This window comes from Brachypodium distachyon, chromosome 3, assembly GCF_000005505.3.
Source record: "Brachypodium distachyon strain Bd21 chromosome 3, Brachypodium_distachyon_v3.0, whole genome shotgun sequence".
NCBI lineage: Eukaryota > Viridiplantae > Streptophyta > Magnoliopsida > Poales > Poaceae > Brachypodium > Brachypodium distachyon.
Window position 1 is genome coordinate 21437211 of NC_016133.3, and position 17781 is coordinate 21454991.

The following is a 17781-nucleotide window of genomic DNA, read 5'->3' on the forward strand; positions in this document are numbered from 1 at the left end:
TGTGAATATCTTGTATGTATAGCTTAGGCCCACAATTTAGCAATGTCCATTAGGCATGTGAGGCATATATCTTTACTTCTAAAAGGAGCCAATCGGTGGGAGTGATCCGTCACCTCCTCACCTTGTTAAAAAAACTCTCTCCTTCAAATACAAACAATTAAATTATTGAAAACATTGAGATGGTAAAAATGCTTGCCATTAAAGTCAAATTACTATCTAGTACCACTAAAATATAATTTGTTTTATCCTTAGCGATGTACGAGCATATATAGGTATTTAGCTAGGTCTAGCTAGGATAGATATATCTCTCTAGGACGCAATAGAGAAATTCGATTTGGCCATTTGTAAGACCTCGAGACCGGAATTATACAATTTAGCCCCAAATTGCTAACCTTTGCATAATTCAAGCCTCATGTTCTTAACCTACGATAAACACCTTAATACATACACGCATTAATGTGCTCATCGCAGGATTTTGCAACATGAATATCATTACCAAACAAAAGAGAGCAATTAGAAAGCTCATACAGGGAGCAGAATATCAAATATTACAAAGAGAGGACACATGTCCCAACATTACATCAGTGGAAGTCGAATTATGCCCGAGTACGGACAAGAATACAGCATGGCCTGAAAAGGCTGGAAGCTAAAAGGAAACCCGCCACAAGTCTCAGAACCCTGATCTGGATCTCCTGGCTAAACATCGAATCCAACGTCGTGCTCCACGAAGAAGCTAGCGGCTCACCTACTCTGCTGGAACCTCTGAAGAAAACAACGTTGCAAAGCAATTGAGTACAAAGTACTCGCAAGACTTACGGGGAGAACTAAACTAATTATGCAACAAGTCTCAAAGGAGGGTAAAGTGGGGTTATGCAGCAGCAGATATCTGGAGACACTCTAATAACCACATCTAATGAGAGCATGAGAAGCGTCTGCTAAGTGAGGTGATTAACCTATTTAGTAAACACCAAACAACACAATCTTCATATCACCCCCTCAACACCCCGTGAGGAAGCAATCCAAAGAACACTCACACTTAAGCAGTTTTGAGCATATCCATGATTAAGGCTAATTACTACTTAAGCTTATGAGATTAAGTTAATTAAAGTGATTAAGTTCTCTATGATCAAGTAATGACCAACCAAGTCGTCCATAACCGCGGACACGGCTTTCCGAAAGATTTATCCCTGCAGGGTGTGCCAATTTACCCGTACACGTTCGTCCAACCCTTATTGCCACTCAAGTAGGAACACACAAGAATGTGTGTCGGCAGGATTGGGGGACACGGCGTTTCCAAGCCCCACAACTAATCCAGGGAACCACCCAACTGAGTCTAATCCGAAACGAGAGCCCGGCCGAAGCGTCGTACGGACTTAAGAGTTGCATGGACAGCTGATAGTGGTTCAGTGCTCGCAAAATGACCACTCCAGACTAGTGCCGCAATCCTATATGTATGTAAAGTACCAACAAATCTCCAAACACAACACCAGTGTATATGTGATATGCCAAATGAAACGCCCGAACTATGTGGCCCCTGGAAGAGCTATGAAACGAGTACTAAGCCGAGGGAGAACTCATATATTCTCCCACGAGCGGTTAGCGTGAAGTTTCTTGGGTCGGCGAAAACGAAAACTCAGTCGTTAGGTCGGCGCCAATGGAACAAAACAGCAATGCGTTAGCACGGCCTCCCATCGTTGCCTTGCAGGTAATAACATGTCACAGATTAATAATTGTATTTAAATACAGAAAGTAGCATGTGGATGTAGCAATTGTTTAACCCCAAGTAAGGACACTAGACTAGCAGTCTAAGCATGACATCTAATGACCAACTAGGGCAACAAGCAAACATGTGACATGGTATTAGGACAAGTAACAAGACATAGGGCAATAAGTAGAGCTGACTAAAAAGCTATGCAACCTAGAAGCATCGTGACAAGACTGAGATCATAACTTAATGCAAGATTGAAGGAGAAGCAATAGGTAAAGTCAACATGGTCACGGAAGGGCTGCTTGCCTGGAGTACTCAATTGCCCGGAATTGAGAAAGAATCCTAGAAAAAGAACACAAGCGTAGTCGTCGTCGTAGGACTCGAAGACTAGCGAGGAAGAAGCAAATACACCACATAAAAGAAAAGTATAAGCATATAAGATACACATGGTAATTAATATGCACAATCAAGGAATGATGCGTGACATAGGGATGATGCATGACATATTAAGGATTCCGAAAGTAAATCATCCGATATACGATCACCAAGTTAAATGGAGTCCGAAAATACTACACATAGCACATATACAACTCCATATGCAAGGAATAGAGTTTAATTGATTAATTACACACAATAATCTTATAGTTGTATTAAGATGCATGACAATGGCATGGATAAGTGCGATGCATGCTTTAAAACAAGAACAACACACCAAACAAACAACTCGGTCGGGGTTGCACACACCAACGAGGTACCTGCAACTATCGATATTATCGGTACATACACGGCATCTCATACAACACATGCATTTCACTATTCGCAACGTACGGGTCTATGACACGAAACGGTGAGCTTCACGGAACGGTCGCACGTTATACCTTGGACACGTGCGGCGTCGCGATGTAGACGAAGTAGTCGTCGTAGAGGAAGTAGTTGTACACGTAGGCGATGTAGTCGCGCGGCTTCATCTCCAAGGCGATGTGGTTTTTCGTGGGCATCGACGAAGTGCAGCAGCAAGGCGGCTCGACGCGGAGCAGCGGCAACACAGTAGCAGGCAGCGGCAACAAACAGTAGCACACAGACTGACAAGCAGGGCCCACACGTCAAGGTTTAACAATTTCAGGAAAAGAAGAAAAAGGAAAAGAGAGCACGGGCCTGGGCTTGGATCTGGCTTGGGCTTGGGCGTGCCGGGCTTGCTCGGGCCTGGTCCGGGCTGGGCTAGGCCAACACGCCGGGCGGCAGCAGCGCGCTGGAGGCAGAGGAGGCTGGTGGGGAGCGCTGCAGGTGGGTGCTGGCGGCGGAGCTCGCGCGGAGGTGGAGCGGAGCAGGGAGCTCGGGCGGCACGGTGCACTGGAGGCGCGCGGCAGCAAGGAGAAGGGGAGACAGAGCGGGCTCGGCGGCGAAGCTGCGCGGGGAGCGAGGGGAGGCGCGCGGCGAGGCGGCCGGAGCAGAGGCGCGGGTGAGGGGCGAGCTCGGCGACGGGGAAGAGAGAGGCGGAGCGGGCCGGCGAGGTGGTGGCGCTGGAGCAGGGGAGGCGGAGCGGGCCGGCGAGGGGAGCGGGAGGCGCGCGGGGAGCTTGGGCGGCACGGTGGTTGCGTGGAGTGAGGGGAGGTGCGCGGCGACGGGAGAGGCGGCTCGGCCGAGGTGGAGAGGGGAGATGGAGGGAGCAAGGGGAGGCACGGCGACGGGGAGCAGCAGGTGAGAGAGGGAGCCAGCCATGGAGGAGCTCGGGGAAGGGAGAGATCGGGTGGAGAAGGAAGAAGGAGAAAGAAGGCTGCGGCGGCGGCTCGGAGGAAGAGAGGAAGAAAAGAAAGGAAAAAGGGGATTAAGGGGAAAACTAGGGTTTTGGTTTAATGGGCCTTTGGCTCAACAAAAGTTTCAAACCAAAATACACATTTTGCAAGATTAGCTTTCACAATAAAAATAAGAGACAAGAGTGATGTCTAATTAAAACCGGAACTAATTTGTCAAACCCAATTAGTTTTTTTATAAAATAATTTTAGGCTTTTAGAAACACAGCAAAAAGACAAGCACACGACAACACAAAAGAAGTGACGTTTCATGCAAACGAAATGTGGAATGATGCTAATGACATGACAACGTGTTAATGATGACATGAGCATAACAACACGATAATGATAAATAAATTACAAAACAGTACAAAAAGATTTAAAAGGAAAAGGATTGCTCTCGGCCTGTTACACCGTTTCCCTGATTTATCAACGACATACGGAAACTCGCATGTTTTGGCTATGCCTTGAGACAATTGAGCTACCACACGCACCGGTCTCCTTCACCGCACGCTGTCCACTAAACCCGGCTCCCCTCCCCTGGACTCTTAATATAGGCAGCTCTCGTTCCATGCAGGAGACCAGGTCTCCCTCGCAACGACCACCGCACGCCCGTGCATATCCTTCCTCCCCCTTGTCGCCTCCATTCCTGGTTTGCAAACCGCCGTTTCGACATGGACGCGCATGTGTGGCGCCGTCGCCCAATTGACCCATCCAAATAAGCAATGCACGTAATTAACAGGTAAAAACGCCGAGGATCTACCGAGAGCGTGAGAGGAGCTAGCTAGGAGAAGAAGAAGATGTCGAACACCCAGGGGAAGAAAGGGATGAGGAGCTCCGGCGCCGGCGCGCCGCCCCGGTCGGCAGCGGGGCAGGGGCAAGGGCAAGGGCAGGGGCAGGGCGGGATGAAGTTCGCGCGTCGGACGGCGAGCGGGCGTTACCTGAGCCTGTCCCGTGAGGACATCGACATGGAGGGCGAGCTGGCGGCGGAATATGGCAACTACACAGTGCACATCCCGCCGACGCCCGACAACCAGCCCGGCATGGCCGACAACGATCCGTCCTCCGTGGCCATGAAGGCCGAGGAGCAGTACGTGTCCAGCTCGCTCTTCACGGGCGGCTTCAACAGCGTCACCCGCGCCCACCTCATGGACAAGGTCATCGACTCCGAGGTCACCCACCCGCAGATGGCAGGCTCCAGGGCGTCCGGCTGCGCCATGCCGGCCTGCGACGGCAAGGCCATGCGTGACGAGCGCGGCGACGAGATCGACCCCTGCGAGTGCCGCTTCAAGATCTGCCGCGACTGCTACATCGACGCGCAGAAGGACGGCTGCGTCTGCCCGGGTTGCAAGGAGCACTACAAGATCGGCGACTACGCCGACGACGACCCTAGCGACGGGATGAACAAGCTCCACCTCCCGGCGCCCGGGAGCCACAACAGCAATAATAACAAGTCACTTCTTGCCCGGAACCAGAACGGGGAGTTTGACCACAACCGATGGCTCTTCGAGAGCTCTGGCACCTACGGCTATGGCAACGCTTACATGCCCAAGGGGGGGATGTATGATGACGACCTTGACGAAGACGGCATCGGCGGCGGCGGTGGTGATGGCGGGCTCCCTGACCTGAACCAGAAGCCGTTCAAGCCGTTGACACGTAAGATGCCCATGCCGATGTCGATCATCAGCCCTTACCGGATCTTCATCGTCATCCGGATGTTCGTGCTCCTCTTCTACCTCACGTGGCGTATCCGCAACCCAAACATGGAGGCGCTCTGGCTGTGGGGCATGTCAATCGTCTGCGAGCTCTGGTTCGCCTTCTCCTGGCTGCTCGACATTCTCCCCAAGGTGAACCCCATCAACCGGAGCACCGACCTTGCCGTGCTCAAGGAGAAGTTCGAGACGCCGTCCCCTTCCAACCCGCATGGCAGGTCCGACCTGCCCGGCCTCGACGTGTTCGTGTCCACGGCCGACCCGGAGAAGGAGCCCGTGCTCACCACGGCCAACACCATCCTCTCCATCTTGGCCGTGGACTACCCGGTGGAGAAGCTCGCGTGCTACGTTTCTGACGATGGCGGCGCGCTGCTCACCTTCGAGGCCATGGCGGAGGCGGCGAGCTTCGCAAACATCTGGGTGCCCTTCTGCAAGAAGCATGACATTGAGCCCCGCAACCCGGACAGCTACTTCAGCATCAAGGGAGACCCGACCAAGGGGAAACGACGGTCGGACTTCGTCAAGGACCGGCGCAAGGTGAAGCGGGAGTACGATGAGTTCAAGGTGCGCATGAATGGCCTCCCAGACTCCATCCGCCGGCGCTCGGACGCATTCAACGCCCGCGAGGACATGAAGATGCTCAAGCACCTCCGCGAGACAGGTGCCGACCCGTCCGAGCAGCCCAAGGTGAAGAAGGCGACCTGGATGGCTGACGGCACACACTGGCCGGGCACCTGGGCCGCGTCCGCCCCCGACCACGCCAAAGGAAACCACGCCGGCATCCTGCAGGTGATGCTGAGGCCGCCTTCGCCGGACCCATTGTACGGGCTGCACGACGAGGAGCAGTTGATTGACTACAGCGACGTGGACATCCGGCTGCCGATGCTGGTGTACATGTCGAGAGAGAAGCGGCCGGGGTACGACCACAACAAGAAAGCTGGGGCCATGAACGCACTGGTGCGATGCTCGGCGGTCATGTCCAACGGGCCCTTCATCCTCAACTTCGACTGTGACCACTACATCAACAACGCGCAGGCGGTTCGGGAGGCCATGTGCTTCATGATGGACCGTGGTGGCGAACGGATCTGCTACATCCAGTTCCCGCAGCGGTTCGAGGGCATCGACCCCTCGGACCGCTACGCCAACCACAACACCGTCTTCTTCGACGGCAACATGCGCGCCTTGGATGGGCTCCAGGGGCCCATGTATGTCGGCACGGGCTGCATGTTCCGGCGGTTTGCGCTCTACGGCTTCGACCCGCCGCGCACCTCCGAATACACGGGGTGGCTGTTCAAGAAGAAGAAGGTGACCATGTTCAGGGCGGACCCGGAGTCAGACACGCAGTCGCTCAAGACGGAGGACTTCGACACCGAGCTTACAGCGCAGCTGGTGCCCCGGCGCTTTGGGAACTCATCTGCGATGCTGGCGTCGATCCCCGTGGCAGAGTTCCAGGCGCGGCCCATCGCCGACCACCCGGCCGTGCTGCACGGGCGGCCGCCGGGATCGCTCACCGTGCCGCGGCCGCCGTTGGACCCGCCCACGGTGGCCGAGGCCGTGTCAGTCATCTCGTGCTGGTACGAGGACAAGACCGAGTGGGGCGACCGAGTGGGCTGGATCTATGGCTCCGTCACGGAGGATGTGGTGACGGGCTACCGGATGCACAACCGCGGCTGGCGCTCAGTTTACTGGATCAGCAAGCGCGACGCATTTCTCGGCACGGCCCCCATCAACATGACCGACCGCCTCCACCAGGTTCACCATTCATCATTCCTTTCCCAGCCGTGTGATTCATCAACGACAAAGAATTGTTTGTTGATTAGAGGTGGTGATCAACGATCTGCAGGTGCTGCGTTGGGCGACGGGGTCGGTGGAGATCTTCTTCTCGAGGAACAACGCGTTCCTGGCTTCGCGGAAGCTCATGTTCCTGCAGCGGGTGGCGTACCTCAACGTGGGCATCTACCCATTCACATCCATCTTCCTGCTCACCTACTGCTTCATCCCGGCGCTCTCCCTCTTCTCCGGCTTCTTCATCGTGCAGACGCTCAACGTGGCTTTCCTCTTCTACCTCCTCACCATCACCATCACACTCATCGCGCTCGGCGTCCTCGAGGTCAAGTGGTCCGGCATCGAGCTCGAGGACTGGTGGCGCAACGAGCAGTTCTGGCTCATCTCAGGCACTACTCCATCAATCTATAAGCTACATCTCATGTTTCAAATGTGTTGTTAATTTGGACACATGAACGTGATATGTATATGTGGGTGATCCATGGCAGGCACAAGCGCGCACCTGTACGCGGTCGTGCAGGGCCTGCTCAAGGTGATGGCCGGGATCGAGATCTCCTTCACGCTCACGGCCAAGGCGGCCGCGGAGGACAACGAGGACATCTATGCCGACCTCTACGTCGTCAAGTGGTCCTCACTGCTCATCCCGCCCATCACCATCGGCATGGTCAACATCATCGCCATCGCCTTCGCCTTCGCGCGCACCGTCTACAGCGACAACCCGCGGTGGGGCAAGTTCATCGGCGGCGGCTTCTTCAGCTTCTGGGTGCTGGTGCACCTCTACCCGTTCGCCAAGGGGCTCATGGGACGCCGCGGCAAGACACCCACCATCGTCTTCGTCTGGTCAGGCCTCATCTCCATCACCGTCTCCCTCCTCTGGGTCGCCATCAGCCCGCCGGACGCCAACTCCAGCGGTGGTGTTCGTAGCGGCGGCGGCTTCCAGTTCCCTTGATGATCCACATATTAGAAGAGTCTTCACATGTTACCTCCTTACTGGTGTTGTTGGTGTATGTGCCGTCCGAAGTCGGTACGTGCTGCATGCATATACAGGCATGCTACCATTAAGCTTAACTGGGATCCAGATGGTGCGGTGCAATAGATGAGTTAGGAAAGTTGATGGTGTCGACTTCTGAACAGATGTTCTCTCGTAGACTGAAGCTCTGAATGCTTCAAAGGATTTGGTCAGTGTTTCTGTACAGAAATGGGCTTTTGTACAGCTCAAACTGAACTGAAGAACAGAGGATATAAGTTATATCCTCCTGGTGCCCCTGGATATAATCATATAACATTCAGTGTATATTTAATTCTGCTTGACCTTGAACTCATGTTGAAAGTTCTGAGATGTTTCTTGTTGGTTGTTGGGATTAGAACAATAGAAAGTAACTTTTGGTGTCCAGTGGAACTCTGCAACTTAACTGATTGTAAGTAACCCAAGCATTTGGGCGAAACAAAAAAGTTGGCGGTGCAATGTTAATCCATACATCCATCTTAGTAATTTGGCATTACTATTGTTAACTTTGTATAATACAAACTAAAGTAGAGAACATTAAACCCCTGCTGTGCAGTTGCTCCGGAAAGGCCTTTCTATTAGCACTTCCTTTGGTCATAACCACGAATGGTAACCTATATTATTTACAAAGATCAAAATTGTTTATACAGAGACAGAATATCACAGCATAATATCCTTATATTTTTTTGTTTATAAATGCTGCTAATTATCTGACTTAATTGTTGAAAACATTTTGTGGTGTTCACATGCTGAATCGATGCAGTGTCATTCCCCAGAAATCCTTTTCAAGTCGAACTCCGTACTTAAAGGCCAACTCTGCGAAATTTTCCTGATCAAACTGGTGCATGCGATTTCCAGGATCAGTTCTTAACCGGTCTTCTTATCTATATCGTTTGCTCATGGCCAAAATTAGTCCTTAGCTAGATTCCAGTTATTTCTGTGGTTTATCAGATGATGCAGCACTTGCTCCCAGTAGAGAAGAGAGAGATGGACGCAGCAGAAGATACAATGAGGGTCCCAGAAATGGGATAAGTGCTAGCGGAAGAACCCAGGAACCATTTTTCCTGCAAACAGAATGATAATAGAAATGACATTTGATGCATGTATTTGTTAAGTTTGCATCAGCCAAGGTGTAATTTTATTATTGTGATTTTAACATAAAGTTGAGCAATGGAACGAGCTCCCTTACCATCGCCTTGCTGTCATGTCATTGTAGACCCAGAATGGTGAGAAGGTCGAGAGCAAACAAAAATCAAGGCATGTGGCATGGATCTGATAGATTTCATGGAAACACTGGAAATTAGTTCGGCCTCAAAACTTTCATACTTTTAAAAACAACAGACAGGAAATTAGTTTGGCCACAAAAAATTCTAAAACAACAGATATTCATTCCATTTCAATATATGGCAACCACCAAGGGACCAACCATATCAAGTCAAACCATGACATGGTCAAGTGAACAAATGTTCCACAAGCTATGGTGGAAAACTGAGAAAACCCAATGAGGGGCTAATTTTTACTTGTTTTTTTTGCATATGTCCATATGTGCTTTCTCCACTTTAAACCTGTCTATATTCTACATTTTCTAATGTGCCTACATCACTCCATGTGTTGAGATTGTATAATGCATTTAATATAATTAGAAATATGACAGGGCTGCACCTGACATTTCGGAGGCCCTGTGCTAAATCTGGTTGATTCAAGTACATTTAAGAGGTTAATTATGAAAATATCATTTCGCAAGTTCTATTAAAATAGGATTACCGAAAATAAAGTACTCCCTCCGTCCAACAAAAGATGTCTCAAGTTTGTCAAAATTTGAATGTATCTAGACATGACTTAGTGTATAGATGCATTCAAATTTGGACAAAGTTAAGACATCTTTTGTTGGACGGAGGAATATACAAGTTCTAGCTTACATAAGAAAACACCATTCTTCTAATGTTATTCAAAAACATTTGTTACAACAGTCCACAAGATTCTATATGCAGTAGTTGTATTGCGAAAATAAATCTCACTGTTTGATATCTTTAGAATATGTAGGTGACCACGTTTTTCATACGAATGAATTCTTGGAGTACTAATTTACCATCACCGTCTCAGATAGGTGATTTCTATTTAGGTAGATGAGGGGATCAGTTTTTTTCAGGTAGAAGCGACAGAGATGTGTTTTTGTAGCTAGATCAAGGATGAGTTAATTTCACAACAATAGAGGAGAAAAGTGGGGTTTGAAAGTTGTGTGGCAACTAAAAGAAAATGAGGAGAATGTAGAGTGTATGTGAATCAGTAAGAATTTCCCAGACTACTGAATAAAAATGACCACTCACTTAGTATTGCTAATACGGTAATACCAACTTTAACTAGTAGTTACTGATGGTTATTTATTAAATGGGGCCCTTAATTTTCCACGTGAACTTTTTAAAATCATATTTTGCCAAGATTTGAATAATGCAGAACTTACAAACTTGCTCTCTCTAAAGTACTGAAAGAATTCGCGCCAATCATCACCACCAGCTTTGCCTGCATATATAATCAGTCCAAGGCCCACAGCAAACATTACCTGTAACACAATTGGAAGGAAATCTTCTCAATAATTACAAAAGTGGACTAGCTAGCGTTTGAAGATGGCTAACTGATACCACAAGATACTAAATCAAGAGTTTGAGAATGCAAAGAACAGTAAAACTAGAACATACTCCTGCTGTTAATTTTGATTCAAGAAATTTTAATGGCCATTGTCCAATTTCGTCTTCATCGATGGCAGGTGGAGGAGGTTTCCATAGAACAAAGTAAGGAATCAAAGCATATGCTCCTCCAAAGCATGAAAGAACCAGAAATGGCCAGACAGGAATCTTGCTTTGTGAACTGCAATAAGTTTTTACTGTAACATAAATAATACAGTCATGTAATTCTAAAGAACAATACAGTACATAGGAGAAAAGATGATGTTAGTTATGTTTGTTTTGATACGTTGATCAAGAAATCATTGCTAGTCCAAAGTCATTACTAGAACATATAAAGAGGAAGAAGCACTTCTTATGTTTTGCAAATATGTTTAGTAAGTTCTTAAAATTCAAGAAATCAGTCCATATAGTAGTCTTTGAAAACCACCGTAACGAGGAAGGAAACACTTCTCTTTGACAAAGAAATATCTCATGTTTGTGATTACAGTAACTCCAAAAGATAAAGAAGATAACAAATACCAAGATTATAAAACATACTAATTGTATTGGATGCGATTCACTGAAAGACTGAACTGTGATCCATGAGCCCAGCACGCTTGTGTTGGTCTGTGAATGTTGTGCCTGCCAGGTTTTTCTATCAGAAAATGGACTGTTGTGTACTTGTGTACATAGGGTGCGTAACAAATCAGCTCGGCCATGATCGGCTCAGATTGTTAGCTTAAAAAGCAAACCTCATTGCTTGACTTAGCTTACGCAGAAACTAGAGTTAGCTTGTAAGGACAGCTTCATGCTCTATGAGACAATTCACATGGACAAAAATGCACCAAAACCTGTAAATAACCGCCAATTACATGCTCCATTGCTACTCGACTGAATCTACAAAACAGAACCTGGCAGACTCAATCTTGAGAGATGAGAACAATCTACTCTATAATGAGCTTGAGCTTGTGATGTGGTCGGTGGGCCTTGGGCCACCGAGTAGGCTTAGTGAGTGGGCTTCATTGCCGTGCTGGGGCATGGGGCTCACATTTTCTACGAGCTATTCTAATAGCTCAGCTCGGCTCATTATCTTTACTCATAAAAGAGGCAATTGTTGACGGTGGTCCGTCACTTCACTACCTTTTTTTATTGTAAAAAACTTCTCACCGCCTTCTAATACAATTAAATCCATTTGAAAGCTGCGGAATGCGTGCATCTTCGAGGGTGTTAGACCGGTAGGGGCTCGGCTTGCCGAGGATATCCTTGTCGAGGCGGACTTGTGGCGTGCGCAGGCGCACGGGCACTAGACCACCTCCCCCTACATGCGCGTTCCCCGGACTTGGTTTCGATTTCTGCCTTTGGCCTTTGTTTCTCTTTCGTCCTTTTTTTGTTTGGGGATCCGTTGGGTCCCGTTTTTTGTTGCCTCGTTGTGCCTGCGCTTCTTGCGCTTTCTTCTCAATGAAAATGACACGCTGCTTGGCGATTTCGAGAAAAAAAATTAAATCCATTAAATGATTAAGATAATTGAGATAAGATTGTTAGCAAGTTCCGCTAACTTATAATATTGTTTTTCAATTTAATTTGTCTACACCGAGTAGTCTAATTTGTTTTGTCCGTAGCATCGTCACAGGTATTTTAGCTAGTGTAACAAGAAAAAAATCATGCTCAGCTCAGGTGGGCTTGTTAAGGGCACAAGTTCAAGCCGAGACCTAACGATACTCTTCAAGCTCGTGAGATTTGAGTTTTCTCCAACCCTATGTGTACCTTCAAATCTAAAGAGAACTAGAAGATGATTATGTAGGCATAATGAGCACCATGTGTACAGTACATCTTGACGAAAGTCCATAGATAACCATTTAAGTTCCTCAAGACAACTCTTGTTTAATCATAAAACAGACACATGTGCTAAAACATACATTAAGAAGGTGCTTAAATCAATCTGCACATGAAACATGATGTGGTTCTTTGCTGCAACTGTAGAGGTAACAAAAAGGAAGTGCGTGAAAAGAAATTTGCTGATCCATTTACCTTCTGCCAGTAGGAAGAAGCAACATGCTGTACACTAGTGGCCAGAGTCCCATTATGTACCATAGAGACACAAGAACTCCATTCATTCGGAAGCCATCATCACCTTTAAGAGAAAGAAGCTTTTGCAAGAAGTATGTGTCTCTGTACTGCAACCAAAATGGGGTGAAGAACTAGTGAGCCATTGTCACGTGCTGTAACACTAGTCATGCAAAGAGTGCCTGTGTTCCTCGAGCTGAAAACACAAGCAGTCACCGAATGAAATGGGAGATTTTCTTTACTCCTATAAAGATCTAAATTTGTGGTAGCGGTCCATCAACTTCAGACTATGTCACTCATTGATTTTGCACAAATCATTGAGACGAGAGCTGATATGGATTATTTGATCTGAGGTAATAAATGATATTACAGCATATTTAGAGGTGTCCTCTTTAAACATGCAGTGTATTTTTTTTTACTCCATAGCAACGCATGCACGGGTACTATGCGGGTCGTTAATACTATAAAAATGTAAATTGGTGGCGACAGTCCGTCAAATCCGAGACAAGCTAAATGCTGGATCTCACACAAATGTTTGGATTAGAGCGTGTATGAGTGATTTGATCGCACAAATCATAATATACTCTTCTTAGACGGGTATGATTTTTCCTCTAATCCGCAGCAACACACCAGAATTGTGCTAGTTATCTATAACAACTTGAGAGTGAGACCCTTCCTGAAGAAGGCACAATTTAGAAAGCCAACTATGGCATCAGGCGTCAGTAATTTGACGAAAGTATAAGTGATTGATAAAGACGTTCAGTGATTCACCAGGATTTGTTTTCCAAAAAAACATTGTGACTGGGTTCAAAATTAACTCCGAACTCCAAAGGTTGTGCGACTGGACAAATTAGCATACTGTGGTCAAGACTCAGCACAGGATCCTAACGAGTAAAGATGTCACAACACGTGCGACTGTCGCCTAGGATTGTCACCGATGCCACTACAACCAAGGACTCAAATTCACCAAAGTGTAAAGCAAGCAACTGACACTCAGACACTCGATAAATTCCCATGGAGGAACAAAGGATTGTGAATATACCCACCCAGCCATACGTACCGGCGTCTGGTTGGGCGCGAGCTGGAAGACGTAGTAAATAATCCCCGCCCAGAACCCGAAGAGCAGCACCGACGTCGTCCAGTCGCTAAGCCGCCCGCCGCCGCCACCTCCGATCTGGGGGACGGTCGCCGCTGCCATGTCGTCCTTGCTCTCTTTCTCCTGCTCCGGGGGACCGACGCCCGGCGGTTCCTGGAGGGAGGAGTCCCGGCAGATTTGGGCCCAGCCCCGACGCCGCGCCGCTCCTCCTTCGCACCCGCGCGCGGAGCCGAAGAGAGGGGCATTGGCTCTGGTAAAGGTGGCAATTCTCGCGATTAGGAGGCGTGGTGGTTTGCGCAGCGTGGGGAGGGGAGCTTGGGCGCAGGTGAGCACGAGAGCCATGGTGGTGAGGTTCGAGCTCCCGCGAGAGGGAGGGAGTGCCAAGGGTGGGAGAGAGGATATGGTCTCGTTTCCCGTTCTTTGGATTAGGAATCGAGCGGTCAGGATGGACGCACGTTGCAGTTAAGCAGCAGGACTTTGCCTGTTTAGTGATTAGAGAGGGGATTTCTTGACCTCCTTATTCCATGTGTCACTGTCTATAATGGCATCCCCACAATGCAAATATGCAATATGCTGTTACAGGAACTTGAACGTCTAGTGCCTGAAGTTGATGGCAGGTTTTCCATCAATGCAAACTTGAGCGTTTAGTGTTTGGATATTGATGACAGATGACTTTTAGGCTCTGTTTGGTTGAGGGAACAAAGTTGAATGTAATGGAATGGTTCCACATATTGGCATCATTTCAGTGTTTGGTCGGTGAAATCTAGATATCTGGAATGGAACGAAGTGATTCCACCAAGAGGAATATTCGTCTCATATGCGAAACCAACCGATTCCTCGAAAAACAAGGTATCACTCGGTTCCTGTTCCTAATCGCTCGTCACGTGAAAGCAGTCTCACCGCTCTCTTCGAGAAATCATCTCATCTCGCCATGCTGCTGGCGCGGCTGATAGCCCTGACCGGATCTTGGCCATCTCTCCATAGGTGATTATATCATTGGCATCTCATTGTATCTCTTAAACCAAACACAAAATGAAACGGTTCCATTTCAGTATTCTACGTGAACCAAACAACAACCAAAAAACAAACTAGAACTATTCCATTACATTTCATTCCTATAGGAATAGAACCGTTCGATTCCGTTCTACCTTGTTCTCCAACCAAACACTGCCAGTAGGGCACGCTCAAAAGAAAAAAAAAGTATTCAGATATACAAGGGCAGGCCACTCTTGCCGTCCTGCACGTGCTCTCCGCAGAAGATTTTAATATACTCCGACAGCAGAAGGTGACTACCGTTAGAGCAACAACAGAAGATGCCCCCAAATTTCATCCCAAAATCTCATATATGAGGCCCTTATCTCATATATCCCCCAAATCTCAACTCTTTTCGACAGATTTCCTAAATCATTTTCCCCATAATTCACTTGACTATATTATACTCATATCTTTCAACCGACTTTCTAAACTTCAATATTTCAAATGAGTTGATTTGAAATCGTATATTTGAACACTTATAACTGAAATCAAAATGTTTAATTTTATTCATATTATTATAGTTAATAAACTATTATAGTTAATCTATTACTTCCTCCGTTCCTAAATACTTTGCACTAAAACCACGACAAGTATTTAGGAACGGAGGGAGTACAATCTATCAAATTGGAGTTGGTGGTGATGGTTGGGCGCCGTGGGTCAATTTCGTTAAAATTTCAATCAATATGCCACTGCCCGTTATTTTCTCTTCCTCCCATCTTATTCTCTATTCCTCATCCGTCTTACAACCGACGCCACTGCGCCCGCATGAGCCCATGCCCGAGTCTCTCTCTCCCCCCCCCCCCCACTCCACACACAAGCCCGATGCGTGGGACAGCCCGCCTCCGAGAAAGACGCCACGCCGCCGCCGGACTCGTGGGAGATGGCCGACCTTGACGGCACCATGAGATTCCTACCCCTTTCTGCCCGCCGCGTCAACTCCTCGCTAGACCTCGCGACCCGGTGCAACCGCATGACCGCATCCCCCGACACCCTAAGCATCCCGGCCTTCCCAACGTCCACCAACCACCTGCGCACCCCTTGCAGCCGATTCCAGCTACCAAGTTCCGTAGCAACGCACGGACACACCTGCTAGTAAACTATAATAGTAGAAAAATCCATCACAACATCTCTCTATGGTATAAAAACAAACCTGAGAGCTAGTTTTACAAAAATTTGCCTCAATTTGCAAAATCATATGCATCAATAACAAATGCCGGTACACTCTTCTCCATCTCTATCTCCACACGCCTGAGCAGAGACAGGGGGCGCACCATCTTCTGCACTATTTTCTCAGCTTCCTGTCTCTCTCAACTCCAGAACCTCTTAGGCTCTTTTTATTCTCTCCAACTCTCCAGCAAAGCAACGCCGCCACCCATGGCCGAGCCCTGCCAGCGCGGCCCTCTGCTCCCCCATCCCCTTCCTAGCGCCGACGCCATCTCCCCCTGCTCCAATCCCCGTCCACAGTCGTCGTCCCTGCTCCTGCACATCGACGCTGTCTGCGCCCATCCCCATGCTCAGCACCGCCTACGCCGCTGCCCTTCCCCTGCACCGTGCCGCTTCCTTCGCCCCAGGCACAACGCCGCCTCCGTCTCCCCCTCCCACTACCTCTCCCTCCCTCTCAATCGACGACGGCAGCTGGTCTAGCACCGCCAACAAACAGATCGGCGACGCCTTTTTCGAGATCCGTGGCGGCTCCATCCCTCCAATTGCGGCAGCCGACGGCGAGGGCAGGGGTGTGCCGGGCGCAGGATTTGGCGCGAGGGAGTCTTCAGCGTCGGCGATTGCTCGATGCGGGATCACGAGCGCTCTGCTGAAGTTCGGGGATCCCGAGCGCGATTTGGGTCGTGGCTGAAGTTAGGGAACTAGATGGGGGCTCTGCTGGAGGGCTTTTTTAGCCCATATTCCATATATTTAGCTATCGGGGGTTCTCCTGGATTTGCTCTTACAGTTTTCAGGAGATTTAGTTCTTTTATTTTCCACAGAATTTCACAATGAGTAAAATGCATCGAGGTTCCAATTCTTTCGTAAATGTTTCAAGTTAGTTCTAATTTTTTGAAACTGCACGTTTAAGTCATAGTTGTTTCATAAGTCGTTCAGCACAGGTTCTAATGTGGCTCAGGCACGTGTCTGCTGCCGACGTGACTATTTAGTTCCACATGGCTGGTGAGAAGGTGGACTCTTTTAAAAAAAAAGAAAACCTGACTTCTTCTCTTCTCTCCCACGTAACCTCTCTCCTCTTTCTCTACTTCTCAGCCGCCAGCAACCTCCTTGCCGGCTAGCTCCCCATGACTCTCTCGCTCTACACCAGGCTACGCGTTCTCAACCTCTGCAACAACTCGCTCTCCGTAGCCATGGCTGACCGCCTCGACGGGATCTTGTCCGCCGGTGCCGGGGACGGGAACGGGCACTGCGGGCTCGTGTACCTCAACCTCTGAGTCAACAACTTCACGGGTGCCATCCCGACGGGGCTCGCCAGTTGCTTCGACATGACTTGGCAGCTGATGGGAAATGGTGGTGAGGAGGACCGAAGAAGGTGGAGCAGCGGAGAAAGAGGAGGGGGGTCACAGGGGAGAGAAGAGAAGGAGGCAAGGGGTTTCTTACAAAAGGGAGTTAACCTTGTGACCTGACATGTGGGCTCAAGTAGCCACGTCGGCAGCAGGCACGCGTCCAACCCACATTAGGATCTGTGCTGAACCATTTATGAAACAATTGGAACTCAAACGTTTAGCTTCAAAAAATTCTGACTAACTTAGGACATTTACGAAAGAATTGGGACTTCCGGTGCATTTTACTCTTTCACAATCAAGGGAGAGTATTCAACACCACCAGTTTTAGAGCATCTCCAACAGATGATGTAAAATAGGACACTGAAAAATTAGGACAGGGCACCACTTTTGCAGTTTTTCGTGCCCTAAAATAGGA

The 17781-nt window shown here is 48.6% G+C and overlaps 3 protein-coding genes and 1 long non-coding RNA gene across 5 annotated transcripts; 1 reads left to right on the forward strand and 3 right to left on the reverse strand.

Annotated features, from left to right (window-relative positions):
* Window positions 1–1714: 1714 nt before the first annotated feature.
* On the reverse strand, window positions 1715–2655 carry LOC112272035. The gene is made up of 2 exons (XR_002965714.1): window positions 2587–2655; window positions 1715–2095 (listed from the first exon to the last, which is right to left on the reverse strand). It is a non-coding gene; the product is annotated as an uncharacterized LOC112272035 (long non-coding RNA).
* A 271-nt stretch (window positions 2656–2926) lies between these two features.
* LOC104584105 (proline-rich receptor-like protein kinase PERK9) lies at window positions 2927–3427 on the reverse strand. The gene has a single exon (XM_010238241.1). The coding sequence runs from the start codon at window positions 3425–3427 to the stop codon at window positions 2927–2929; it is 501 nt and encodes a 166-aa protein (XP_010236543.1).
* Window positions 3428–4403: 976 nt separating this feature from the next.
* LOC100833601 (cellulose synthase-like protein D3) lies at window positions 4404–8317 on the forward strand. The gene is made up of 3 exons (XM_003573744.4): window positions 4404–6962; window positions 7054–7384; window positions 7484–8317. The coding sequence occupies exons 1-3, from the start codon at window positions 4404–4406 to the stop codon at window positions 7942–7944; spliced, it is 3351 nt and encodes a 1116-aa protein (XP_003573792.1). The 3' UTR covers window positions 7945–8317.
* A 153-nt stretch (window positions 8318–8470) lies between these two features.
* LOC100834119 lies at window positions 8471–14260 on the reverse strand. 2 transcript variants are annotated; one of them, XM_014901406.2, is made up of 7 exons: window positions 13789–14260; window positions 12693–12838; window positions 11223–11306; window positions 10698–10866; window positions 10463–10561; window positions 9191–9273; window positions 8471–9065 (listed from the first exon to the last, which is right to left on the reverse strand). In XM_014901406.2, exons 1-7 carry the CDS (start codon window positions 14164–14166, stop codon window positions 8933–8935), a joined length of 1092 nt encoding a protein of 363 aa, XP_014756892.1. In that variant the 5' UTR covers window positions 14167–14260; the 3' UTR covers window positions 8471–8932. The 2 variants fall into 2 exon arrangements, with proteins under 2 accessions (XP_014756892.1, XP_003573794.1); XM_003573746.3 differs by lacking the exon at window positions 11223–11306 and having other exon boundaries at window positions 13789–14257.
* Between the last annotated feature and the right edge of the window lie 3521 nt (window positions 14261–17781).